The sequence below is a fragment of the Dunckerocampus dactyliophorus genome, chromosome 5 (assembly GCF_027744805.1).
Source record: "Dunckerocampus dactyliophorus isolate RoL2022-P2 chromosome 5, RoL_Ddac_1.1, whole genome shotgun sequence".
Classification (NCBI taxonomy): Eukaryota; Metazoa; Chordata; class Actinopteri; order Syngnathiformes; family Syngnathidae; genus Dunckerocampus; species Dunckerocampus dactyliophorus.
In genome coordinates, this window is record NC_072823.1 from 5,553,900 (window position 1) to 5,581,660 (window position 27,761).

Sequence of the window (27,761 nt, forward strand, 5' to 3'; positions counted from 1 at the left end):
GAAGTATCTGCATGGTGGAGCTGGATCTGGTTGCGTTTTGGAGCAAAACTCACTGTGGTTCCATGTGTGGGACGGGGAAAAGTCAGCATGGACAGGGAACTTCATCTGGATCGAGCCGAGACATTCTCGTTCGTCAACCCGTGGATTCGATACTTTCTCTTCTTCTTCAGCTTCGTATTTTGGGTGAGTGGAGTTGCACTGTTGAAAAACAACACAAAGCGCAGTACCCAGTGTGACACATTCCTGATAACATCAGCAGTTGGCGGGGAGCTAGAGCTTCGGTTCAAGCCAGCAGAAAAGGTGAAATTAATACGTCCAGGGAGTAAAGTCTATTAATAATAAATGAAGAAGTATAATTTAGACTGTGTGTGAAGCAACAATCGACGGGGGCACCTCAGTTCCCCACTGCTGCCTGTTTTCATTATAATGCAGTTGTTCACAATACTCTGCTTGGTCATCTATCACTGCGGCAACTGCTGAGTGAGTTATTTTTATTTTTTTTACCTTGTCTTCACATTGCTACATGTTACTTTAAATGTGCGCAAACCAATGATCCAAAATCCAAAGCACGCAAACACCACAAAGATGGCGATTTGGCAGCAAGATCCACACGGACACCACCTTCGTGCTTTGTCATGACTTATTTCTTCAGGTCAGTAGCATTCTTTATCAAAAACTTGACACGTTCTTTGCCCCCATTGTGTGTTATTTTGCAGCTGCGATCAAAAGAAAAGTCGAGACTTGCGGCGTAACTGTGTTAGTCAGCAAAGAACTCCAGAGACAACTGCTGATGACATCATAGATGGGCGACGGAGCTGACTTCCAGTTCCTGTTTCCATGTAGCAGCAGGCTAATAGGCTCCTAACAAGGATGTTTTGTGATAAAAATACATTAACAAAAGAGTTGGACTTAAGCGGTGTATGAATATCACAACAAGATGTGCGCCATATTTTATGCTAGCCGTAAAATGAACGCAAACTGAGGCAAACTTTTGGCGTACATTTTTTAAGTTAACCGAAAAACACGTTGTAGCTACAATATATTAACCACTGAGACAACTTGATGGCGTGATTAACGCTTATTCAGCTTGTATTGTCCCTGGCCATTGACTGATTGACCTTTGCTTTGTTTTTTAAGTCAGACCTTGGTAGAAATGTATTTAACTGATGATCACCATGTTGATTAATTATGAATTTTTTAAAAAGTTCAGAATAATTGTTGATGGAAGAATAAAAATTAAGATTTTTTTTTAATAAAAAAAAAGAGACAGCTCAGCCTGAAAGGGTTGGGTATTGTTTACATATTATTTGATACTGGTGCCAAATCGGTACTTTTGAAATGGTGCCGGCGCTTGAACGGTGCCCGAATGTACATATTTTGTCCACAAACAATGCCTTTTTATTTGTATAGAATTGTGTGACATGCAAGTTGAACAAAATAGTAATCTAAATACTTCAATAATAGAAATACAATAATATGTAAGTCATAAACTCACCAACATGAAATAAAATCCACAGATAATATGATTGATGTTCAGAATTCCGCTGTTTGTGAATGCACCTTGCTCGCCGTGAGTGTGATTTATGGATGTGTTGGAAGTGTTGGAACTGAGTGCTGCTGTCTGCGTGTTAAGGTTGGCAATAAAATGTGCGTTTGTCAGGATTCCACTTTACTTTGAAGACGTTGCTTGTACAGTGGCACCTTCCAGCAAGCGATGCATTAATTTTAAAACTTGTGTGGTACAGACCTGATATTGTAGAGGTGCTAAATTTGCCAGCTGTGGGAACCTCACTCCATAAAGTGTTCCAGTTCTTGGGTATATCAAGGGTATCGCAATACCTAGCACAAACTTGTTTTTTGGTGTTGTTAGGAATGGAATATTTTCCCTTCTTTTTCAGATGAGTAGAGCAACATGTTTGTGTTTATCTACAGCGGAGACATAAAACACTCACAGGACCTTTCAGTTGGGACAAAAATGCAGCCTGTTCTCTTTATCTGCACACACAAACACATAGTTTCTCAATATGGTAATGGTTTAATTTCATTTGAACATGCAGACAAGTACAATTTGCAGTTCCACATGTTCAAAAGGAGTACAAAGAAGCAAATCTGATTTAATCCTACCCCCCATCCGTTTTACATCTGTTTCACTTCCTGTATTTCATGTGATCTTTTTAATACATACAAAAGTGGTAAGTAATGTATCAATGTGGTAATATAAATGTCAGGGTTTTCTCACGAGTAATAATCGTATATAATAATGAGTATAATAATAAATAAGTAATAATAATAATAATAAGACTCTTCTTCCTTGTATTTTGCACACATCAACTGTTTATATTATTTCTTGAAATCGCTCATCTTAGTGTTTTGTTTGAGTTCCTTATTCAGTCCGTTCCATAATTTGATTCCACATACTTAAATGCAGTGGGTTTTTAGCTTCATTCTCGCGTATAAGTGTTTTAACTTTAGTTTCTTCCCTGAGATCATATTTCTCCTCTCTTGTAGAAAGGTACTCTATGACATTTTTGGGTCGCAGGTTGTTATTTGCTTGATGCATAATTTTAGCCTCTTGAAAATGTACTAAATCAGCAAATTTTTATATTTGTGATTTTAGAAGTAAAAGATTTGTATGTTCTCTATACGAGGCATTATGGATTATCCTAACTGATCTTTTTGCAGGACATTTAGCGAGTGAAGATTGCTTTTATAGTTATTACCCCATATCTCTACGCAATAAGTTAGACATGGTAATACCAGAGAACGGTAGCGTATGGATGATTATTGTCATCCATATTTATTTCTGTCTGAGGAGTGATTATCTGTCCAAACAAAGACTAACTGGAGCCTGATAACCCAGCAACTGAACAACGGATGTTTCCACCCATTGTACCACATCTCTGACAGAAGTCATAAAGGAAAGAGGAACAGAGTTCCTCCTCGGAGATCGATTGGACTTTGCTAAGCTTTCACTGGCAGCGAATCCTGTTCAAATTAAATTGTAAACTGTCCTTGAGGCTCATAGACTCATTCCACAGCTCTTAGAATAAAAGACTCCGGGTGGACTTTCACCCTGTAAAAGGGCCGGTCCGAACATTGTTATACATTTTTCGTTCAAAATGCATCTGCGCTTGTATTTGGGTGTGAGGCTTTGTTTGAGGCTTGTTTTTACAAAGTATGAATGAAATCCATTACGCCTTTAAAATATATCATCTACACAACACAGCCTTTTTGAATGGAGATCAATCATATTCTTAACGCCTGACGCCATCTTTACCATTTTAAAAAACAATCCATCATGCCAGGAGGACTGTGGGGGTTGCACATCTGCCTCACAGTTAGGAAATCCGAGTTGGAGTCTGCATTGCTTAATCTTTGTGTGAAGTTTGCATCTTCTCTATTTGCTTGCGTGGATCTGCACTTGCAGTGTCTGCTCAAGCCATGGCCTGTTTGCTTCTACCTCACTTCGATTCTGCTGTTTTACTGCAATATCTTTGACTTAGTGGACTATTCCCAGTTTTCCTCTGAGTCGTCCTTATTATTAATTTTTTTGCAACGTTGTCACTGTCATTCATTACTTGCAAGAGGGCCAATCATATTCAGTAAATGACTTGTCCTATTCTGTTTTAATGTTTTAATGTAACAAGAATAAATTGATCATTTTGCCGGCCTCCATAAATTGCCATGTGCATGTTTTCCTTGTTTCTCACCTTCGAGGGCCAGAAAGAGAGTTCACTCTGTGCATTGGTTCAGCATCTAGATGCTTCATAGAACAACGGCGAACAGAGTGAGACCTCTTGTCAGTCATACAGTCGCTTTGTCTCTGTGGGAGGGAGGCGAGGCCTCATACACACACAAACAGCAAAAGAGTGGAGCTTAGTGAGGAGCAATGCAAGGTAACACAGTCAAAGTTAGGAGGGAAAAAGACGCTTGCAAAGCTAAATACCACAGACCCCGTGTGGAAATATTAATAATGAGCAGGGTGAGCCCATCAACATGAACGAGCCAGTATGCCTAATTTCTTCAAAAGTGTGTAGCACACCTTTCTCTTGGGATAGGCTCCAGCTCACCTGCAAACCCTGTTAAAGTGTACCCTTCTAAATATATGCACCTGCGCCCCATTCCAGTAACAGTCGGGAGGTAACTCCCATTCTTACTGTGGTAAAAGCCAATCAGCAATAACTGCAGCACCGCACAGCCTGGCTTGTGTGGGACTTTGTTTATCAGACACAAGCTCAGAAGTGAACACTGCAGCGCTAATCCATCAGGCCTTTTGTCCCCGTGTCCGCACGGCTTTGGTTCATCTGGCTTTCACCTCCCCACACAATCCACCTGATTCATCTCTTTGAAAAGCCTGAAAAACAGAGCAGGCACATATTCACCATGCATGCGTGTTGAATATCCAAAAAACACACGAACAGTGGCAAAGTGAAAAATGGAGCTGCAGGTGGTCTCACGCCTACACTCCCAACGATATCCTTAAAGCAGGAAAAAAATCCTTAAAACACTGCAATGTACAAAACAAGCACTTTTCCACTCGGTTTCTTTTCTTTGCCATGCTTTTGTTCGAAAATACAACCTAACTGTGGAATACATAACAAACGCTTGGGTATAATCGAAAATGTATCAAATACGGTACCTCTTTGATACCAAATACTTCAGACACAAATCAGTATCGGAACAATCGGGGCTTCAGACCACAACAACAAAATCATTTCTGTATAGGCAATGGCATGCACATACTCACAGTTCTTTTGCAAAAAAAATATCTGGGAATCTGCAAGAGGAGGAAAACAACATAACAGTTGGGATTGTTATACAAGGCGAGAAACCACTGAAGAAGAAGAGGGAAATGAGTGCCGATATCACAATTACTATGAAGTGGTAATCATTTTTTAATTATCTATAATCTTAACTAATTGAAATTGTGGTTTGTCTTTCTTTAAAAATGACACCCTGAGCAGATAATAACATTTACGCTGGGAAAGCAAGCAACATGTGTTCGGTCCTGAGTGTTGTCACCACCGCCACAAGCTTTAGACAAGGTTTCTTTTCCTCCATGGTGTCGAAATACGATGCGAACAGCCCACAGCTCATTTGTGATTCCGGCTCTGCACTGCAGGAGCTTTTCTTCCTCCAGTAATGTTTCCTTGTGTTTCGCTTTATGCTCAGAGGACGTCAGCCTCCTCACACAAACCACCTCCTGCTCCCCGTTGCTCGCCTTTCACAACTCTGCAACTGTGTAGTACATCATGACAGCCAAAGGAAACATACAGTACAGCATTTGTACAAACTATACAAATAGTGTATAGCATGTACGTGTATGGGTCATAGATTATGTGGTACTGGCTGCACAATATTCTCAATTTGCGTGCAACGATAAAGAAATGTGCAACTACACATGCGCGATTCAGCATTCACGGCCCCGCAAAATTGCGGATTCTCTAATGATCTTCTAAACGCGTAATTAGAGCCCTCGGGACATAGAGTCACCGTTCCACTCATTTTACCCAATATAGTAAACATGATCAGAGCAAATAAGTTATATAAGACTTAAATAAGACTCGCGTTCATGTGTGTCGCAGTAAATGTGTTCCGGATGTGTGGAAGACAGGAAGTAATGTTAGAGGTTCAGAGTTGAGTTTTAGCTTGGCATGAGTTACGGCCGCAATAGTACCCGTGTTATTATGATTATTATTATCATTACCTTGTTATTGTTGTGCCTGTTGTGAGATAATTCAAACCTGCAATAAAAGGCCATTGTTCCGGTGATCAAGACTGGTGTTTGTGTGACTCACCAAACATTACAGTAACATTACTGGCACTTAGTGACCAGTGTAGAATACACTTTGAATGCGTCTTCTTAATGTGTTTTCGTTCATTTAGCCATTTTTAAGCTTGAAAATGCTTAATTAAAAAATATATATATGTAAAATTTGCCTAAATATGCATTTTTTTTACTAATAGGCCGTATTTCACCACAAAGCAGCATGATTTATTTATTTTTGAAAAAGCGTGATAGTGTGAAGCCGCGAAAATCATTCTGCAAGGGACAACTGTATGTAGTATTTTCTGTCTTTAAAGGGTTTCTGCTCTATTTGAAATTGATGTCCTTTGAAATACAATGTCTGTTATAAAGTGTACTACAACACAAATCAATTATACCAACTTTTTAACTGATGCAGTATATTAAGCAGCGCATGGCATGTGTTTGCCTGGCCACATGTGCCAGGCGGCGTTCATTGGGCTCATCATCCACCCATGTCTGTGCAGCTGACACACACTCAGGGGAATTCCTCCAAAACCGGAAGTATAAGTAATTGTTGTAATTGTTTTTAGTACTGGATCATTTGTCAATTGACTTACTGATCTGCATTAAATATGAAATATGTATTAGGAATAAAGAAGAATAGTTGGCGGGTTACTGCCGCCATCTCTCCTTCTGTCTCCAATGCTTTCTATTAAAAATGGTAGCCTGGAAACCATATCAGTACTCTAATGACATAGTATGAGCAATCAATGAGGCTCTTGGCTTTGCAGACACAGTCCAAAATCTTGGACAAGGTTTTCCCGGAAGAGTTGAAGCTCTATGTGTTCACGTGTTCACTTCCTGTTGGTATATGGCAAGGTGTCTCAAAAAGGTTTGTCCATATATTTCTGTCTCTTTGTGGGGTGTTTGAAAAAAACAATTTCTTTATTCCCCCCAGGTGTTCTCCTTGTTGATTGTTGCCATTGGAGTATATGCCAAAGTCCAGAAAGCCACAGGTACAAAACCACACTTGACGCATTACTACACATCATTTGCTACAATTACACTATTGTTGCTGTGATTGTGACATTTTTAGTTTATGTTCTCGTTTATGTTCTAGTTTATGTTCTCTATGTTCTCGGTGTGTGGATTCAGGCCACCATGTTTGTAGAGGGTTCTTGTCACCGCTCCTCCAGTCAAAATTCTCAGTCAGTCATAGAGGGTTTCTCCATTTCAAAGCAAGAACCGTATCAGTTGTAGCTCAGGTTGAAGTCAATTCAGTCAATAGAGTCCATCCATTTTCTATGCCGCTTGTCCTCACCAGGGTCGCGAGGGTACGCTGACTTTGGGCAAGAGGAAGGATACACCCTGGACTGGTTGCCAGCCAATCACAGGGCACATATAGACAAACAACCATTCATACCTATGGGCAATTTAGAGTCTCCAATTAACCTAACATACGTATTTTTGGAATGTGGGAGGAAACCGAAGTACCTGGAGAAAACCCACACACAGGGAGAACATGCAAACTCCACACAGGGAGAACATGCAAACTCCACACAGAGATGACCAAACGGAGATTCGAACTCAGATCTTCCGGATCTCCTGACTGTGCGCCCCCAGTAGATTATGTCTCAAAAGTCCGGACAGTGGTCATTTGGGTTCAGGTCTGGAGGAGACATGCTTGGCCAATCCATCACCTTCACTTTCCTCAGCAAAGCACTTTAAGGTGTGTTTAGGCTCAGACCATTCTGCTATCATCACCATGTGTGACTGTAGGCAAGATGCATTTATCTTTGCACTCACTTGCGTTGCCAGCTATGTGGACAATGATGGCTGTGTGTTGACTCATTTTCAGTGGATAGTCAAGTTGTACTGCTATACAAGCTGTACACTGACTACTCTAAAGTGTACCCAAGTTTCATTTTGTCCTCTGAGAATATATCCTATAATAAAAATGATTGCTGAAACGTGAGGAGTGTACCTATTTTTGTCTCTAGAAAAAGATGGTCTCAGAACACCATTTTCTGCTCTATCAGCTGCCCTGATTGTCACACTAGGCCTACTTTGGCCACATTACAGCTACAGTGTATTATTCTCTTGCACTACTGCTATTTGCACATGACATAAATATAGCGTATGCGTGCCCAGACTTTTTCCATCAAGGACCACATAGTGAAAACGGAAGGGCCACTTTGATATTTTTGATATCTTCTCTGACTTCCCATAACATTTTTACTTTATTCTCGAAGTATTATGGCTTTTTTATTTTATTGGTTTATTTCACTGGGACAGTGTTCATTCATTGTACACTAAACAAACAAATGTAGCAGAATTCCAAAAATCCCAGAACTCTATTTCTTGTTTTGTTTGTTTCAAATAGTATTACATAATGCTACTAAAATTATGTTATTTTTCCTCATGATATTATCACATTATTCTCATAAAATTACAGATTTTTTCCATTTCTGCTGTTGTTTTTTTTTTTTTTTTTTTTAGCTATTTTTAGTTTCTTCTTGCAAATTTTCTTCTTGTAATTCCTACTTTATGCCCATAATATTTTGACTTTCTTCTCATAATATATATATTTTTCTCATATTATTACAACTTTTAAAAAGTAACAGCTTCTTTAATAATAATCTTTTTCGGTTGCAGGTCCTAAACTTTTGAATAGCCTGATCCTAAACCTTAGATCTGAACAAACGCTGGAGTACTTTCAATCCTTATTGAAATGTTACCTTTATGGGCTGGCTTTTAACACAGGTGAACCTGGACATTGTCTATTCTGATTTATTGGTGTTATTGTTTTGGTGTATTGTACTGTGGTTTTTAATTGTACTGTTTTTATCATTGGATATTTGTTGTGTTTTATTGGCTGTTCTATAGCACTTTGGGCAGTTGAAGTGCTGGAAATGTGCTAAATGAATAAAGTTGACCTTGACCTAATATTTTAACTTCATGCTACTAAAATGGTGTTATTTTTCCTCATGTTATTTATTTATTTATTGTTTGTTTGATGTGGATGTGATCACATTATTATCCTAAAATTAGGGGGTTTTCTCATTCGACTACATCTTTTTTCTCTTAATATTTTGACTTTATACTTTGAAAATTTCTGCAGATTTTTAGATTTTTGGTGGGGTTTTTTATGTTAAATTATATTTTTAGAATGCAATGTGGGCCAGTAATAGAACAGCCGTGGGCTGCACTTCAATGACCCCTGATATAGACCTATTATTAATGAAATGATTGCATTGTCCTTTACTTCCATTCTTGGTAACGGAGATCGAGTCTCCTGTATGTCCTGCACATATTGCGAAATGGACAATAAATCTTGAATGTGAGGTCAAATGTCCAGTCAGAAGGTACATGCTCCTCATCACAGGTCAACCCATGTCATACCTTGTGTCAAAGTTAGACACCACAGAATCTGAGATGCTTGAAATAGCTGAGCTCAAAGGTATGGCCTGAGTAATGTCCGTGCTCTTCATTTCTGTGAATGACTCCACGCTATCATATTTGGAGTTATTTGCATTCATGCATTCCGAATGGGCGATGAAAAGGATTAACCTGGATTTATTCCACTGATTGCACTTGTCCTTAATAACCCTCCACAAGTCTCACGGTTGATTAAAGGGAGACAGGCGTGGAATGGAGCATAGCAAAATAAAATAAACACTTTGAAATACTGTACATGTTGAAAAAATGGAAGAAGCGGGTGAGAGAAATGCATCAGAAAGAGGGTGGAAATAACAAAGTGCAGCTCTCTATAACCTGGGCCTGTCCAATTTCTGTCTTTTTGCCAGACACGGTGCGGGACACGTTCCTGATCGACCCAGCTGTCATCCTAATTGTCGTGGGGGTGGTCATGTTCTTCATCACTTTCTGTGGCTGTGTTGGAGCCCTCAGAGAAAACATTCACCTCCTCAAAACAGTAACATTTATAACGGACACATCACAAATATTGACGCTATAGCCGCTGTCTCATACAGATCGGTTAAATTTCATCCAAGACGGGATCTTTCATCTTATCTGTATTGACAAATCCGTCTGTTAAGATTCATCACATTTGTCTTTTCTGCTTTCAGTTCTCCTTCAGTCTGACTTTGGTTTTCCTTACCCAGCTGGCCATAGCAATTCTGGGCTTCTTCTACGCTGAGCAGGTATCTTACTGCACTCGCTTCATCATCGTAGAACATAAAGTCAATAAAGCAAACCACTGCAGGGTCACATCATTTGATTTTATGGTTTAGCTCTACAGCAGCGCCATCAACAACGGCAGCTGCGTTATATGCGTTTCACTCGTATGGCTTCTACATTATCTATTGAGATCCAGTACAAAAGCAGTATTACAAATTCTCCCTTCAAGATCACATTACTCTTTTACTTACTCTTTTACTTTTTTTTTTGCAATTGAGTTGAACTGCCCTGCATTCAAGTGACAACAGATATTTTGGTGACCTTATTGAGCTACGTCATTTTCCTATAAATATTCTCAGGCATGTTTCTATCACATTTAATAGCAGCACATGCATCATCATATTGAAACGCTGCGGAACAAAACTCACGGCTTGTTTGGGACAATAGGCTGTAGTTTTCTGTGCATAACATTCGTAAGTACAAAGTGGAACCGCGAGAGCGCAGGTGTGAAACTCAAGGCCTGGGGGCCAGATTTGGCCTGCCATATTGTTTAATGTGACCCCCAAAAGGCTGGAAATAACGCACATCCAAACATTTCATTAGGGGAATACTATTTTTTAAAATATTTCTGCATGTATTTTAATTTAGTTATTATTATTCTTTTTAATATACAGCGTTCCCTCGCTCTATCACGGTTCACCTTTCACGGATTAGCTGTTTCGCTGATTTTTTTAGTGCTTCTTTTTTTTTTATTACGGCGTATGAACGCTGTTACAGGCCAAGACTGGCCCTTTAAGAAGAATTGCATTGTGGGAAGTTGAGTGTCTTGCTCTTTCCTCTCTTGTTTGTCTGCACTGCCCATTGTTTTCTGCGTCCTGATTGGCTGTAGACCATTGTCAATCAATCTCCTTCGTGCAGCCCTGCTGTGTTTCCTGTGACATTGCTAGCTTGCTTGCTTGCTAGCTTGTAAATGAATCTTCGGTTCGAAGGAAGAGGACTGCAACAGGAGTGGAATGAGCGTGAGTGACTTAATCATTTCTTGTGTCCGACGTGTAGATTGGTCATTAAAATTCATGAACTTTTTTGAGAGTGTTTAAACAAGACAGAAATGTGAGAAAATGTTATTGCCTGTTTGAGAAAAGTGTATAAAGTGTATAGCGAGGGGTTTTACAGTCTTAAAACATATATAATCATTTCAAAAATATATAGTTGGCTACTATGCGTATTTCACTTATTGCGGGCTATTTTGTGAACCTATCCCCCATGATAAACGAGGGAACATTGTAGTTGTGTAGTAAAATCCAAAGGACACCCGATATTTCTTGCTAAATGTAATGTCCTTAAAGTCTAATGTCCTTAAGGTCTTACAATTCTAAAAAACAGCGGGTCCCCGCACATTCAGCATTCACGACCCACAAATTCACGGATTGTTTATCAAAAAATATTTGTTTCTGGTCTCCTTTTCTGCGGAACACACATCTCATTCACCTTAAACTGGTAATAATTTAGAAATGCGTGATAATACAGGTCAAATGTACGACATACATGTACCACTGTTAAAAAAACAAACACATTTTTACATGTTTATGTTTTTATGCTTCGCTGATAATGTTTGTTCGTCAAGTGTTCATCTGAGGGATTGCCACTACAAGTGTGTCTTGCGTTTACTTTGGCTTATTTATTCATTTTTCATTGTTTGGTTAGTCATGGCATCACATAAGGGTACAGGTGTTTGAAAAGAGGAAAAATTAGTCGACGACCAGCAATGTGGAAAAGCAGTACGTACACCTCTGATAACAATCTGTAAAATCTATTAACACAACAAGAACTTTTAAAAGAAAACAAATCAAATGTTCGACAGGAAGAGAGCTGTGTTGAAAGGGTAGTTTTTTACATGAAGCTGTATGACATAACCATTGTGGTGCAGTGTAGTGCATCAACAGTGACTTTTCCCCCACTTTGTCCGGTGAGCCGAATTCTGGTCCGTTATGGACCAGAGTCGTTACGGCTCGTTGTTGGTGTCTCTTAAATTAAGTGTTATGCTTCTCGAAACAACATGCGTTCAAAAGAGTAATACATTTCCATCACAAAACCACTGCCCCCCACCAAAAAGTTATTTCTGTCCTTTCGTATCACCGCGAGAGTTAGTTTTGTACCGCTAATGTATTACTCTTCTGAGTAATAAGACCATCGATGGGAACCGGGAGTAACATTAGGAATCTCCCAGGATTGTCAAAACGTTTTTTATTTCGATTGTTAGTTTTGATGCCCACTTTACCGAGAAATCGCCGCAAACACCAACGAAGAAGAAGCCGGCGAGCATCATCCAAGAAGAAGCGGCTCAAAAGTTTGGCTTAGCTTCATAAAAATGAGTGCCCGGCTCAGTGCAACATTAGCAAGACAGTGAAATCATGCAAAGGAGGGTGCGCGAGCAACATGATTAACGTTCACACATTCATAGTGTAGAAATAACAGAGTACCTTGTCTTTGATGCGCGACGTCGGACTTCCTCCAAACAGAATCTGGGAAGTCCAACAATACATGATGTCTGTCTCATGCTAATGTAACGCAGGGTTTCAGGATGCTAGCTGATATGGAAGTTTGGTGTAAATAAATGACGGGAGCTACGGCGAGGCAAGTTTATTTGCTTGCGCAGTACCTCTCTGTTCACAACAGTCAAGGGACCTTCTCAACCCACAAAACACGCTTCCGGCCTTCAAAATAAGAGCGCATTGGGCTATATCCTGTTTGTGTTAACAAAATAAGGGTGTCATAAAAAATAGCTTTCACCAATATTGAGGCAAAAAACAAAGCATACTACTTGTCAAAAGTAAACACCTTTTGTGAAAATGTACTCCTGTAAAAGAAACTTAATAACGTTTATGTTCAAGTTGAATGCTTTGATATTTATACTGAATGCTGGTTAAAAATAGCCCTGTAAAACATTCATAGTAAAGTTGATAAAAAGTTTATACATTAAACAATGCATGGAAACGTTCATACATTTCATCCAAAAAGAATTTGTTGATTTAAATCATGCAAACTTTTACGACCCTTCCTTTTAAAAGCATCGGAACTGAGAATTGTTAGGAACCGCAATCGGAACAAGGAATTGGAATCAAATTGAAATTGCCCAACCCTATTTATCACTTTGCATCTCATATCGGCCCATGCCTAGTAGAGGTGGACTGATCCAGTATCGCATGCTGCAGGGAGCAAACAGGCCGCCACATTGTTTCTTTTGAATCAAAAGTCATTGGCCAGTGTCATGCAAACTTATTGTGTAAGTTTCCTTGTGGCTTTTCCTTTCTTTTAATATATTCCAGCGCTGACCTTCATTTAGAGCCAATAGACACCCTGGAAATTACTGGCAATCCTAAAGAACTGAAGTAAAACAGCACATGGAATGTTGACATGACATATTGCAAGCAGATGTATTGTTGCGGAATGGTTCATTTAAAAAAAAAAAAAAAAGGTCTTGTGTGCATGGATGACCTTTTCTGGAGGCATTGTGGTTTGATTCCTTGGCAGCAAATGCAAGAGGATGAATAATGTTGCAACTATATTTTGAATTGCTATCTAAATAAAATAAAGTTAATGGAATAAGGTTGTGGGCCGCATGGTGGCCAAGTGGTTAGCAAGTTGGCTGCACAGTCTGGAGACCCGGCTTCAAAGCTCAGCATCTCTGTGTGGAGTTTGCATGTTCTCCTCGTGTGTGCAGGTTTTCTTTTTCTCCGAGTACTCTGGCATCCTCCCACAGTCCAAAAACCCAACAAGCCTAATTGGAGACTGTAAATTGTTTGTGAGTGAGAATGCTTGTTTGTCTATATGTGCCCGGCGATAAATAACCCTCTCACCCGAACCCTTACCTGTGACCCTAATGAGAACAAGTAGTATAGAAAATAGAGCGATGGAATCAGGTTGTCTAACATGTCCTTAGTTTCCTCCTGAAAGAGGAACCAAAAAAGGACACTTAATGACAGCTTACGGTCTGTGAGGACAGATAATTCTGAACAGAACAATAAGTGTATCGTATTTGAACTGCTCTAAAAAGTAACATATTTTCCAATACATTGTTTCCCCAATCCTTTTGTCAGGAATTAGCTACTCATTAATATTAATCAAAAAACCCCAGACAATAGTGTCTCTCAGACGCCGGAGAAATGGAACGTTAACCTCATTAAATACTTTTATGATACTACTGTATTTTATAGAGATTTAATTCAAGAATTGTACAAGACAAAATGACGGTAATTGTGTTGAGGGACGGCGCGGCTGTCGTGCAGATGCTCAGTTAGTTGATACCATTTCTTAATTCATAAACAAACACTGTGTATGGAGAGTATTTTCAGTGTGTTCGTTACTTTGACAACCTCGTAGGTCCACCTTCATGAACAACAACACTGAGCAGCGAAACAACCAATTAAAGCATATTCGAGTCATTAAAGGGCTTTACAAATGATATTGGATCCCAGTGGGGCACCATAGTAACTTCCTCTTAATAAAATACCCAGAGTTGCATAGACACTCGCCCCCCCGGCAACTGGATACATGCTCATGATTATTAGCAAAGAGTAAAGAATACCTGGATGTTGGCTATAATTACATCAAGGGTGGGCAAACTTTTGGGCTCGCGTGCCACATTGGGTTCAAAAATCGTCTCTACATAGGTGGCATCAAACAGAACGACACACAGCAAGTTAACGCATCACGTAAAACAACTACTACTACGACGTGGGTGATGAACAACAACTAGGCGCTAAACAGAACACGTGACGTAAAACTGCTATTTCATCATATAGAACGTATTGGAACCTTTTTTATTTTAATTGACACAAACTATTTAACATAATTTGAAAAGTAATTCTGTGTCAAAACGTTTTATTTTGCATCATCACTTTTGATCTAATTGTACATGAGCACTGATAAATAGACAAGTAATCATGCTACACACTCTACCTTTTATCCCAGTCTAATGTTGCCATCCTTCCGTTCGAACGGCTTGAATTTGAGCCTATTCCTGCTGTTTTGGAATCTTTAGATACAGTAACTGATATCCTCGTCGTGACATCTCAGCCGGTAAACAATTTTGGTCCAGACTACAAATGTGAAAGCACCCTAAGTAGAATATTGCTCTGGGAGCACAAGCCTGCATTGCTGCATTGTTTTGCTCATCAAAACAAGTCTGTGCTGACTCCAGGGGTCCTTTCTTCGCCCGATCTCCACCTTCCTATAAGATACATTCTGCTGGGTCTGTGTTTATCAGCAGGGGACAGTGAGTCACCGTAGTATGCCGCCTCTGCTAATGAGTCACCCACAGCAACACTACACTATGGGAGTGAGCATTAGCGTCCCGTGCTTGTCATAAGTGCTTTGCTGTCTGTAAAAGTGGACAGTTGGGCTATACAGCGATTGGCCTTGGACCGAAAGCTCTGCGGAAAGATGAATGAATGCCGACTGAGGCTAGGGAATGTTTCAGTTCCCACGACTTTTTAGATCCAAGGACTTGTGGAAAAAAGGCTGTCGGGCTGTTTAGCTAACAGAACTAGAGCAGCACTTTGTGAGCCGGAGCCTTAATTAAACTTGAACTTTTTGCTAATCAAAACAAGCCTACCCGCACTCCAGGGGTTTTATCTTGGCTAAATGTCCACTGTTCAATAAAATGCTTTGGTTTCTCTCATTCTTTCAGGGTACCATTGACAGTGAGTCACCGTAGAAGGAGCCCCTGCTAGTGAGTCACTCAAACTATTGCTTAGGAATTCGGCAGGTACTGCTTTCTTGTAAAAGGTAAAGCTGGATTTGATGTAATAGGATTCTAATCAAAGGAATCCCCAGGTACCTGTTAGTTGGTATACAGGTTTTATTAACTTGGCAGCTCTATGAAGTACTGGATAGAAAATATAATACATACATCGACAGTCATGTGCTTGTCGGTGACGTAAGCCTCAAACAGATTGCATGAAATCCCAGGAGGGGGGAACACTAACAGCTTGGATCAGTATTTACTTCATTTGCTTGGTTTTGCAGCCTGCGTAACTATTAAGTTATTAGCCTGAATAGGAAAATATACCTGCAGGCATCCTTATTTATTCTCTCATAAACAATGCCTTATATTTGATTACTAAACCTTGCATTACAAACAGCACCTATGAAAGCCCCCTACTCAGCCTACGGATTTCCTGCTGCTAAACAGCGCAGTTTAACAACCCTCCCAGCATCCTCTTCCTCGCTAAATGATTCAAATGCTTCGGCACTTCAAAGCGGATCCAAATGTTCCATTTCAACAGATCCCTTGAAGGAGACTTTGGCACTAATGACATGGGGAGATGATGTTACGTCCCCCAGCACACGACACCACGTGCCAAAAAGGAAACAGACGGGGGAAGATTGGTGGAACATTCACAACAGTTTAGGAACACGACTTAAGGATAAAATTGTGTTAGAGCTCACGGTGGTTATCAACCTGTGAATATTTTCATTCATCCAGGTCATTGTGTTCAGGAACACAGACGGCCCACCTCTTCAGGAAGACAAATGATTTGAAAGAGGAGTGAGGGAAGCCATCTACAGTACATCAAAGTTGAAAAATCATCTGTGAACACAGGGGGAGGTCTACGACACCACCTCTCCCCTACATACAATTCTGTCCTTTCATCCCATCCTAAAAGATTCAGTAATTTAGCCTTTAACAGGTAAACAAGGCCGCCCGGGAAACGGGTGGAAGAGTGCCATCGCCGGGTCGGGGATGGGATCCTGCCCTAAGTGGAGGAATTTAAGTACCTTAGGGTCTTCGTCACAAGTGAGGGAAAGATAGAACAAGAAGATTGACAAGCGGATTGGTGCGGTGTCTGCAGTGATGTAAAGTCTCCATCGGTCCGTTGTGGTGAAAAGAGAGCTGAGCCGAAAGGCAAAGCTCTCAATTTACCAGTCGATCTATATTCTTACCCTCACCTATGGTCACGAGCTTTGGGTAGTGACCGAAAGGACAAGACTGCGGGTACAAGCAGCCGAAATTACTTTTCACTGTGGGGTGGCTGGGTTCTCCTTTAGAGATAAGGTCAGTAGCACCGTCATCCAGGAGGTCCTGGTAGGAGGTCTCAGGGATCCGTCGGCAGGAGCTGGACAAAGTAGCCGGGGTGGGGGAAGTCTGGGCTACCCGACCTCGGATAGGCAGAAGAAAATAGAAGGATGGATTTCAAGAAGACCATGAGCATCATTACATCTGAATGGAATGCTAATGAGGTGAATGATGAACTTGTATAGCGCTTTTCCAAGGCACTCAAAGCGCTTTGGCACTGCACATTTACCTACTGATGGCCCAGCGTCAGGTTCAGGTTCGGTATCTCGGACGCTTCGACACGACGGAGGATCGAACCAACAATCTCCAGGTTGGGAGACGACCACTCTATCACCTGAGCTATGAAAATAAACCCCCAAAAAACACAAGTCATTTATACACCCATAAAAATGGTTGTTTATGACACATGGGTTTCTCCCCCCCTCCAAACCCTCCTGCTAGCTTGATGGTGACATTGCCCTCCGATTATGGATCAACATTTACAATAAAACTGACTTATTGATTCATACCCCCGTGGCCCAAGTGACAATAAACGGCATAGAAAATGAATGGATGGATGTGTATTAATTATTACTGACTTAGGGTGAATAAGATGTGTTTTCTGCATAAAATATACCTATTTTCATAGAAAAAACATTTCTTAAAAATATTTTTTGACTAAAATTCAGCAAATTTGCATGGCTGTGAATGTGAATGGCGACTGTGTGTGGATCGACTGTATAGGTATTCACCAATTAATGATAATGAAAGATGATTGATAGAACAACAGATGGAGTAAGAGTCACAGGCTAGCCTTTAGCCTGGTTGTTGGCTATGTTGGGAATGGAATATTTTCCCTCTGCTTTGTACAAGCTTCGAAGGCTTGTTGATTGCAAAGGGAAAACATTGAACAAGCCTTCAACATGCCTTGCTCAAAGCAGAGGGAAAACATTCCATTCCTAACAGCTACAACCTCGCTTGTTGCTCCTGTGGTGCCGCCTCCAGCTCCCTTTAAATCAGCTAGCGGCGGTACGCGGCTCCGCAGCCGAGATGATGCAGGTGCTTCTGCAACTGCACACTGGCATCACATGGTTAGGTACATGTATTTTATGCTTTATATTTATAAAGTACCATTACCAATTTAGGGTGAATCAGATGGGTTGTTCTGGGTTTTTCGGAGAGAAAAAGTTTTCGCACAAATAAACACTATATTTAAAAAAACAAAAAAATCCACGAATATGCGGGCCAGTGAATGCTGAATGAGAAATAGGCTTGGATACACTGGCCGGAGTCACAATAACTCAATTAAACCCACAGAAATTCCTATCACCATTCCTAAAGTTTAGCATTCAGCTAAAGCATCTTGTGCCGTAATTACCATATATTGAATCTAAATTTCAAATGTATCACCTTGTTTTGACATTTTTAAAAGAAAAAAAAAGAGCTCAAAAAGAACAAACAAAGCAGCAGGATTTTAATCATCTAAATGGAGCCCATTTATTCCGGAATTCCACTCATGAATCAATAAAATCGGGGCATTTCATTTATAATTCATCTGGGTCTCGCTTATATTAACTCCAGTGGTGAAAGTTAGCACATTCAAATAAGAGCAAATAGCTGCAATAGTGCAAATCCTATATGTATGTTTTATATGCATTGTGGGTATTGACCTCTCAAGCTATAATGGTGTTATTGTTATGGCTGCACTCCACTGCTGCACTCACGCAATTCAAACGAGAGGGTTTTATTCATGCATACGCCCCATCTCTGATGTAAACTTTCCGTTTTCTCCTCTAGACCCGCGAGGCCTTGGGAAGGTTTGTGAAGAAAGGCATTGTCCACTACAGGGATGATCTGGATCTGCAGAACTTGATGGATTACATTCAGAAAGAGGTGCTCTGGTCTAGTCCTCCATGGCTGTACTTACCGCATGCCTTCACAGTGATCACAACCACAGCTTTATTGAGCATGTCACGACCCTGAATCAAGAAACCACAGATGCTTGCTCTTACTAAGGACTCCACACGAGAGCCTTAAGTTAACATGTATTTCTTGTCCTTTGAGGCTCAGCTTATGTGGTCGAGTTCATCTACTGGTATGCCATCAAGCACTCAATGTTCCTAAGTACTGAATGTTCATGCCCTTCCACAGTTCCAGTGTTGTGGATGGAACAACTATACAGACTGGTCCTGGAACTTGTACTTTAATTGTTCTGATGTGAACCCCAGCTCAGAGCGCTGCGCTGTTCCTCATTCCTGCTGCACTCCCGTTCCCGGAGAGGTGAGTGTTGTCCTTCTCCCATCCCCCTTAATTGAGAAATGAATGAAAACGCCTCACACTGACAAGTAAAGTTCCGAAAACAACTCTAACTTCCCCGCAGACTCATAATTGGCTGGCTGATTGTCTAAAAGTAATGGAAGAGCTAATTGAGTCTCAAGGTGATCTGTCTTTCACGGATGAGCAACAGTGAGCTTTTCACGCCAGCCTCAGCAAGCCTGTGAGACGCATTTAAAGGTGCAAATGTTGGGCCCATCTTGAAGCGCACACACGAATGCAGACATTCACGATACACTCTGCTATGTCACATTCAAGTCACTCACACGTAGACATAAAATACAGTAATAAAACAGTACATTTTAGAATTCAATGAAACAATAATAAAAAATAACAGCCAAAGCACAGAAACCTTTTTCTCAGTAATACGACCACTACACTGCATGATTATTACTGTCGCTTTCAGAAGAGTGGCGATCTGGCACTTACGTATACAGCAGTGCTAAAGAGTTTTGTGATTTTCGACTGTTGGTGAACATGACACGAGTCCTGACCGTGTGTGTGTTGAATTTGCCGATTGTTGTATTGCCGTGGTTGCGGCCGACAGTAGCCTGCTTTGTTGCAATAAAGAGATTGTTGATCGACCACCTCCTCGTCATCCTTCCAACGTCCGGGTAGATGCTACCGACGGTTTGGACATCGACTTGGACACAATTTTGATGACTTTGGACGCGACTTGACAAAATCATCAAAGTCCTGCCACGGACTTTAGTGTGATGACTTCAAAATACTTGAGATTTTGAGTGAATGTGTTGAGACAAAAGTGTCCATTCAAAGTATTCAAATAACGTGTCCGTTGTTATACCATTTCCGGAAAGACAACATATTTTCCCACAGAATCTGCCTTATTGAATGCATCAATGTTATTAATGCAACGTCCAGGATCAAAATGGTTTAAGGACAATAATGCATGGATTAAATCCTAAATGCGACGTCAGCACTTTTTTTCTTTGACTAAGTCTTGTCACACTGGTCTTATTTTATTTTTAAAGAATAAAACAATTCAAAATGCATTCATTGTATTTGTCAAATTTCATAGTAGTAGTAAAATAGCAAACATAAACACTGCTTATGACTTGTAAAGACTAAAAAATGTAAAGCCTGTCTTGGACTTGCACGTCTTTACTTGAGACTTGCAAAACACTGACTTGCCCCCACCTCCGGATGTTACAATACCATTCACCTTATGATGGTGGCTACAGTCAAGGGATTGAGGCAAGGGAAGCGCGGCCAATATTATGCACCTGCAGCACCATTACGCTGTCTCCAGAATGCAAACGAGCCGTCCATTCTTTGTCTTTTATTCTATTCTCTGTTCGGCTTGAGTTTATTTCTAAGAGCCAGTCAGCCAGCCTGTGAGATAAAACACAGACAAACAAATGCACATATGCACATTTTTTTCCCACTCTTGTAAATAAAACGTACAATAAATTGCGTGAAGCACACGTTATTTGCGCTGTTGAGCGAGGATTGTTGACGTTTGACTTGTTGACCTGTTACAGTATGTTGCATTTTAATATTGAAGTTTTGGTTTTATGTTGCACATTAAAGGCTAACAGCCTCGTTCTTGTCAGAGCACACGCTGATAACTGAAGAAGAAACTACTGCTCGGACAAACAAACACAAACACAGTGCTGCATGAAATTGACCAACCCCGGATGCGAGTCTATTCATCTTGATCTTTGTCCGCTGTGGAAGTAATTCCTGCATCAAAACTTAACCTTCCTCCTCGAGATGAGTATTTTATCTACCCACAATACACACAAACTACCTGTGCATGCAGTAAATGTGTGCAGTAACAGTTGTGTGTAGGCACATAGATAATGTATATGTAAATGTACAGTACACTCATGCATGCATGATTTCACATATTTGCATTCACTTATACGACATAACCTCTGCACTAAACACGCTGCTTACATGCCACAACTGACAGCTCCTTTTTGTCTTGGCGTAGACAGGAAACTAAAGAGGGCATGTAGATCCATCACACTGTTATTGATTAAATATCAAGTTACCAAGAAAACACATCGCAGCAACCTTTCTTTCCATGACTGGAAAATCAATGTATCAAACCCTGTAGAATTGATGCAGTGCTGCAACCCACTGGCCACGGCCTGCTACTACGCTGGTGCCTGTGATACTTGTTAGTCTCTCCATGTCACATCAAATGGACGTGCACCTTTATGAATTTTGAACATTTCTCTGCTGTCACTTTCTTTCCTCTCTTTCTATTCCAATTCTCTACAGTAAACAGGCTTCTACAAATCCCTCTTCCAGCTGTCACTACAGTTAATATCCTTGTCAGTGCAGTATAACACAAGCAGAGGCATCCCACAGTGTTTTTTCCACAGACTTTCATGACGGTTCACATGAGGAAAGAGTTACTCTTTGTTTGTCTTCTGGCATACAGGCAGTAATCAACACTATGTGTGGCTTTGGGGCACAAACCCTGGACTACCTGCAGGCAAACAAGTCAATCTACCCAGTAGGCTGCGCAGACAGAGCCGTGTTGTGGATCGAGTCCCATCTGTTCCTGGTGGGAGCCCTCGTGCTGGGTTTGGCTTTGCCTCAGGTAACAGCACACATGCATGAGCACACGCTACTTCAATAGTCCTTTGCCATTGCTAACTTATCCTCCAGTCTCCACATGCTGGCGTTGTACATATTCTTGCACGGTTATTTACCCAGCACCGATTCACAGCAGAAATCATCTCAAGGCAGTCGAGGAAAAAGGGAGTGGCGCTGTTGATTCAGTCTCAACTAAAGAATGGTCGAACGACCATGACATCACCTTTGGGAAGTTGTGCTACAGCTACACAGTCCTAGGTTTACTTTTTGAAATCACAAGAAAGTCACGGTTAGAGACTGTAGATTACCTAGGGTGACCATATTTTGATTGCTGAAAACCAGGACACTCGGCCCAGTAATGAGTTACTCAAATGACACTCGAGGTTTACTCAGAGATGCCTGATCATTTCAAAGATGTCTCCCCTGTATAGATATACAATTGTTAGATTACAAAATACTAGCGGTGGGAGCAAGTCGGTTCAGGTCCAGACAGGTCCAATCAAGTCCGAAGTCAGAGGCTTGAAATTCTTAAGTCCTTACAAGTCATAAGCAAATAAAATGTCATTTTAACGATGTACCAATCTATTCACTTTGACAAATACAATGACTGCATTTTAGCGTGATAAGACTTGGTCACAGAAAAACAGTGCTGACATAGCATTCAGGATTCATTCAAGACACCTTCTTCTCAAACCTGACTGGACAAAGACGTATGCATACGTTTTTATAAACCTGAACTTTACTTTACTTTTAAAGAGCTGATGACGCAACTCCACACTAACATGTCACTTTTCCAGCAGTTTTAAGCCATAAAAACGAGTGCATTTGATAAGAGCTCGGCATGGATCACTTGCATGTACAAACACACTTGACAGCAAGGAGGAAGTGGAAGAGGATGGAGGAGTGAAGCGTGCAGAAGGTTACGCATTGTTGGGAAATTTTAGCGCATGCACACGCACGCGTGCACACACACAGTTTAGTTCCAAATGTGAAAACTGTAAATAGTTCATGGTGTTATATTTGTAAATAAATTGTTAATTTGATGTAAAACAGCGCTTTTTTGTGTTGTTCATGTTGTGGTATAGTGGTTTAGATATTTGAGCTGTCACAATAAAAAAACATTGTCAGTAAGTGTAAGTTATGCTTGAAATGTACCTTTTCACAAAAAGCTGTTTTTTTTCCCTTTTCTAGTCAGGAGCTGATATTTTCCTGAAACTTACCAGTGTTCTACTGCTGATTACTAAAGAACGGAAAAAGGTAGAAACAAACGTTTTCTTTCTGATGAAAGACGCTAATCTAATTTTTCTTTTGGTAGGTTCCATGTTTATATCGCCAAAGAGCACAATATTCTGTGTTCCATGAAAAATCAGTCAAAATCGTCTAAAATTGCCGGTACTGAAGGGGTTGTCTTTTTAAAAATGGATGGGATTGAATGCGTTACCAGTTGCATTCAATGAGGCAGACTATGTGGGAAAATGTGTTATCTTGCTGCATATGCCAACAATCACGTTAGTTGAATACACATTTTACTCAACACACTCGCTGAAAAACTCACTGGTGTTTTCAAGTCACCAGACTAAAGTCCGAATCAAGCCCAGAGTCACTGAAGTCAAAGTCCAAGTTGAGTTGTGAGTTTTTGCTGATGTTGTCAAGTCGAGACTTCAACAGGGCAAACATCCAAGGATTAACTCCGTGCATATGTTTCGCTTTTTCTTTGGGTTTTGGCAACAGTAACTCAAAAGGCGTCTCAGGGATGATGTCACACGTCACATCAGTGTTTTCCAGTTACGGGTAATGTAATTAATTACTATTTCAAACACCACCGTTACCGACAGTAAACTGTGGTGCGTTGTTATGCACTGATCGATCTGGATGTCGTCACCATTGTTCACTAGCACTAGCACATTGTTCACCCTAGCATTTTGCCTGAGAATTGCAAGTCACAAACTCAGCCCTAATCCAGTCTGAAACATCCCTCAACGTCACGCCACTAAGCTAAATCTTCTTTTGCATATTTGAAGGTTTTCAAGAAAGACACACAATAATTAACACTGGGATGTCAACATGCTACCGAGGATAATTTCGCTTGCATTCACAAATTATGAGATCATGGCACTTTCTTTGGTAAACACAGTGCGTATGACTTGTAAGGACTCGGAAATTTCAAGCCTATGACTTCCAATTTGACTCGACCTGTCTCGCCTTGACTTGGATTTGCACGTCATTACTTGAGATTTGACGCAAAAGTTGGGATTAAAGATTTGAGACTTGCAAAACACTGACTTTCTCCCACCTCTGCTGAATACTGAACATGTTACTTGAAATGATCAAGCTATTGCAAAATTGGATGTACTACTAAGTCTTTTACGCGCTCCCTTCTCACATGACTGCACAGACTGTCGTTCTCAATGAACTGAAGCCATTTAGCATCTGGTCACTGTGATCAAGCAGCACCAGATGGAACCTTCGCAAAGTGTGTATGTGAAACAATCATACGTCATCACACAGCACAAAAACATACCAGGAACCTGCAACATTTGTGAAGGTACACATTCTGTAATTCCCATACTGCACATAAAGCTTCATACAACTTTTATGCACAACCGGGGAACACTGAACATAGACTATGCCCTCTCTTATTAGAAAGAAGGCTTTCCTTGAATAGCAATAACTGAGCCTGAAGACATAATAAAACCAACTGCACATTACTGATTCAAGTTCAAGAAAGTGCCCTGTAATTTGTTAGAAAGTTAAAAGTCAGAGTTTTACAGGAAAATCTGCATTTTTAATGTGGCTTCATACAATATTTATTTCATTTTGACCAATCGTTGTATATTTTGACTGAAAGATAATGTCATGAACACAGGATCGTGTAAGGCAGTGGTTCCCAAGCTTTTCACAGTCGCGTACCACATCAGACATCTGACTGGAAGTCATGTACCCCCCACGCCTGCACACATAAACCACACAATGAAACATCTTTGATCTGTTATTAAATATATGATATATTATGACATTATATAAAAGAATCATGTGTCTTATTTTCCAACCGCACACATGAGCTACTAATTTAAAACAGAGTGTTTTAGAGAGGTAAGATATCTCCTGGCAGGTTTGTCTTCCGTTTGCTATATTATTAATTATTATTGTTAATTATATACTATGTTATATTAAGTGCTGACAGGCTGTGTTGAGATGTGGTGAAATGAGATTTTCATGCTTTTTTGCTGCGCTTTGGCAACGCAGCGGCATGGAAATAATCTCTACAATGCAACCAATGTTACATATAAACGTAATAATTATGAAAACAAGGGCGCATAACGTACAGAAATAAATAAGGAAATGAATTCAATACGAGGCTTATTACTGAGACTAATAGACATATGAGCACATATCGCATGAGATTATGCACCAAGCAAAAATGCACAGTAGCACAGCGCTAACATTATTAAACCTCACCTCTGTGCATTTACGCGCAGCATTAACGTTCGTGAACAAGGATGAGTTGAAAGGGAGAATAGAAAATACACGTCCGTTTGTGCAGAGTCGGAGAAAGTCATACACGTAAGTCTCAATCTGCGTCACACATGGCGTGTTCAAAAGACGCCGAAAAAAGTGGCTGCAACGCCCGAAGAAGACACATTATTCATGAGGCTCGTACAGCTCAGAAAACGCAGTAATTAGTCACAGCGCCACGCAAGAAGACCAGCGCTCATTTAGCAAACACTTTCAATGCACAACGTTTTCATTATGCCTACTTTTTCCTTGATCTAACACACATAGAACAGCCGACTTCATGCTGTCACCTTTCTTCAGCACTGTACTGTTCACATGAGGTGTTCGATCGCATTACATAAATCTAGTTTCACGCTAATGTACAGTAGTCAACCCATTTTTAATTTTTATTCACGTACCCCCTACGGCAACGTGCGTACCCCCCTTTGGGAACCTAGGGTTTAAGGCTTAGGTCCAATTTCACATTATTTTTGTAAGCTCTAAAAGTAAATGAATTCTCAGGGTATTGAATCGATCACAACTGGACTTTTCTTAGAAGACGTTTCACCTCTCATCCGAGCAGGCTTCATCAGTTCATGCTCACTGACTAGATGGGACCAACACCAGTCTGACTATTTTTTACAGGATAAACACATACTTTGGATTTTGCACCAAATTCTCAGAGTAGAGCTGTCCTATCTAGTCAGACTAGTGTTTGTCCCATCCAGTCACTGGCCAAATGTTTTCTACGACAACCGGAACATTCCAGATGTGATCGATTCAATGGCCTGCATGAATGAGTATTCACAGCAAAAGTAAGTGAAGCAGCATGTTGGCCGTGCAGTCAGGATATTGAGGGTTTAAATCCCTGTTTGGGAATCTCTGTGTGGAGTTTGCATGTTCTCCCTGTGCGTATGTGGGTTCTCTCCAGGTACTCCGGTTTCCTTCTACGTTCCAAAAATATGCAAGTTAGGCTAACTGGAGAATTGTCCAGGTGTGAATGTGAGCGTGAGTGGTTGGTGCCCTGCGATTGGCTGACCAGTCCAGTGTGTACCCTGCCTCTCACCCAAGGTCAGCTGGAATAGGCTCCAGCTTACCCGTGGTATGGAAAATGGATGGGTGGTTGGATGAATGCATGAAAGTAAATGAAGTCACCACTCTATTCACTCTCTCAACTATGAGATTTCTTCTTCTGTTGTGTCAAAGAGATTGGGTCCCCAATGGCTGAGAGGGAGGTAAGCGAAGTGCCTACGTGTCTCGTCCACATAATTGCATTTGCATTCTTTGTGCTTTGATGTGCACTTTTTTGTCTTGCACATCCTGACTTCGGTGTTCCAGGAATGAGTGTGCATATGAAGTATCAGTTAAAGGTGTGTGTGCGGGACACTCAGCTCTACAAGACAGCTTTATCATCCTGTAAATGTGATTCTCTTGTTATTGCAAAAGACATCCAAACAGTATAATTGTAAAGCATCATCCTGGTGCCAAATGAGCATCCGGACAACCTTCCAAGGGACCTTGAGAGGGTTTGGCACAGGCGGCATATTTAACAAGCGTCTCTTGAGTAATGTAAAGCGGCTGCTGCTGTCCTCTAGATTGCAGGCATTGTGCTGTCCCAGATCCTGATCTCTCAGATCCAAGATGAGATTACCTCGGTGCTGTGAGCATGAGCGAACAAAGAGTTGGTAAGGAGAGGAAGAAGAATGGAAGAAGAAATGGCAATTGGACTACTCAGTTTAACTCCAAAGGCACTCACAAGGACACTTTTTGTTGCTCTTATACGACTGCTGTTTTGTGTTTCTTCTTCTAAATGTGAGGTGACAACTGTCACAGAATAAATTGTTTTAAACAGTCCAATTAAAACGCGTACTGGATTTCAACCTACAATCTAAAAGCATATGCCTTGACAAAGACATATCTAAAGACACATCTAAACTGGGGCTGTCAAATGATTAAAACGTTTCATCAAATTAATCATAGTTTTCCACTTAATCGTGATTAATCACCATTTGCAACTAGAGTGGTGTGAAAAAGTGATTGCCCCCTCCCTGGTTTGTCACACTTAAATGTTTCAGATCATCAAACAAATTTAAATATTAATCAATGACAACACAACTGAACACAAAATGCAGTTTTTAAATGAATTTTTTTATTATCAAGGGAGAAAACAAATCCAAACCTCCACGGCCCTGTGTGAAAACGTGATTGCCCCCTAAACCTAATGACTGGTTGGGCCACCCACCTTGCAATCAAGCATTTGCACTACATTGAGTCCCATTGAGTCTCTTATAGCGCTGTGGAGGAATTTTGGCCCACTCATCTTTGCAGAATTGTCGTAATTCATCTACATTGGAGGGTTTCCCAGCATGAAGCGCCTTTTTAAGGTCATGCCACAGCATCTCAATAGGATTCAGG

The 27,761-nt window shown here is 40.6% G+C and overlaps 1 protein-coding gene across 2 annotated transcripts; it reads left to right on the forward strand.

Annotated features, from left to right (window-relative positions):
- tspan33b (tetraspanin 33b) lies at positions 1-27,251 on the forward strand. Of its 2 annotated transcripts, XM_054777618.1 has the most exons (8): positions 1-183; positions 6,708-6,765; positions 9,556-9,683; positions 9,838-9,912; positions 18,744-18,839; positions 19,098-19,226; positions 21,694-21,855; positions 26,942-27,241. In XM_054777618.1, the coding sequence occupies exons 1-8, from the start codon at positions 88-90 to the stop codon at positions 27,008-27,010; spliced, it is 813 nt and encodes a 270-aa protein (XP_054633593.1). In that variant the 5' UTR covers positions 1-87; the 3' UTR covers positions 27,011-27,241. The 2 variants fall into 2 exon arrangements, with proteins under 2 accessions (XP_054633593.1, XP_054633595.1); XM_054777620.1 differs by lacking the exon at positions 21,694-21,855 and having other exon boundaries at positions 26,942-27,251.
- The last annotated feature ends 510 nt before the right edge of the window (positions 27,252-27,761 follow it).

Bases quoted from the DNA above. Each gene is read 5' to 3' on its own strand.
- tspan33b (XM_054777618.1), top strand. From the start codon at position 88: ATGGACAGGGAACTTCATCTGGATCGAGCCGAGACATTCTCGTTCGTC. The intron at 6,766-9,555 runs GTACAAAACCAC...TCTTTTTGCCAG, and splicing joins CAAAGTCCAGAAAGCCACAG to ACACGGTGCGGGACACGTTC. The intron at 21,856-26,941 runs GTAACAGCACAC...GCTGTCCTCTAG, and splicing joins TGGGTTTGGCTTTGCCTCAG to ATTGCAGGCATTGTGCTGTC.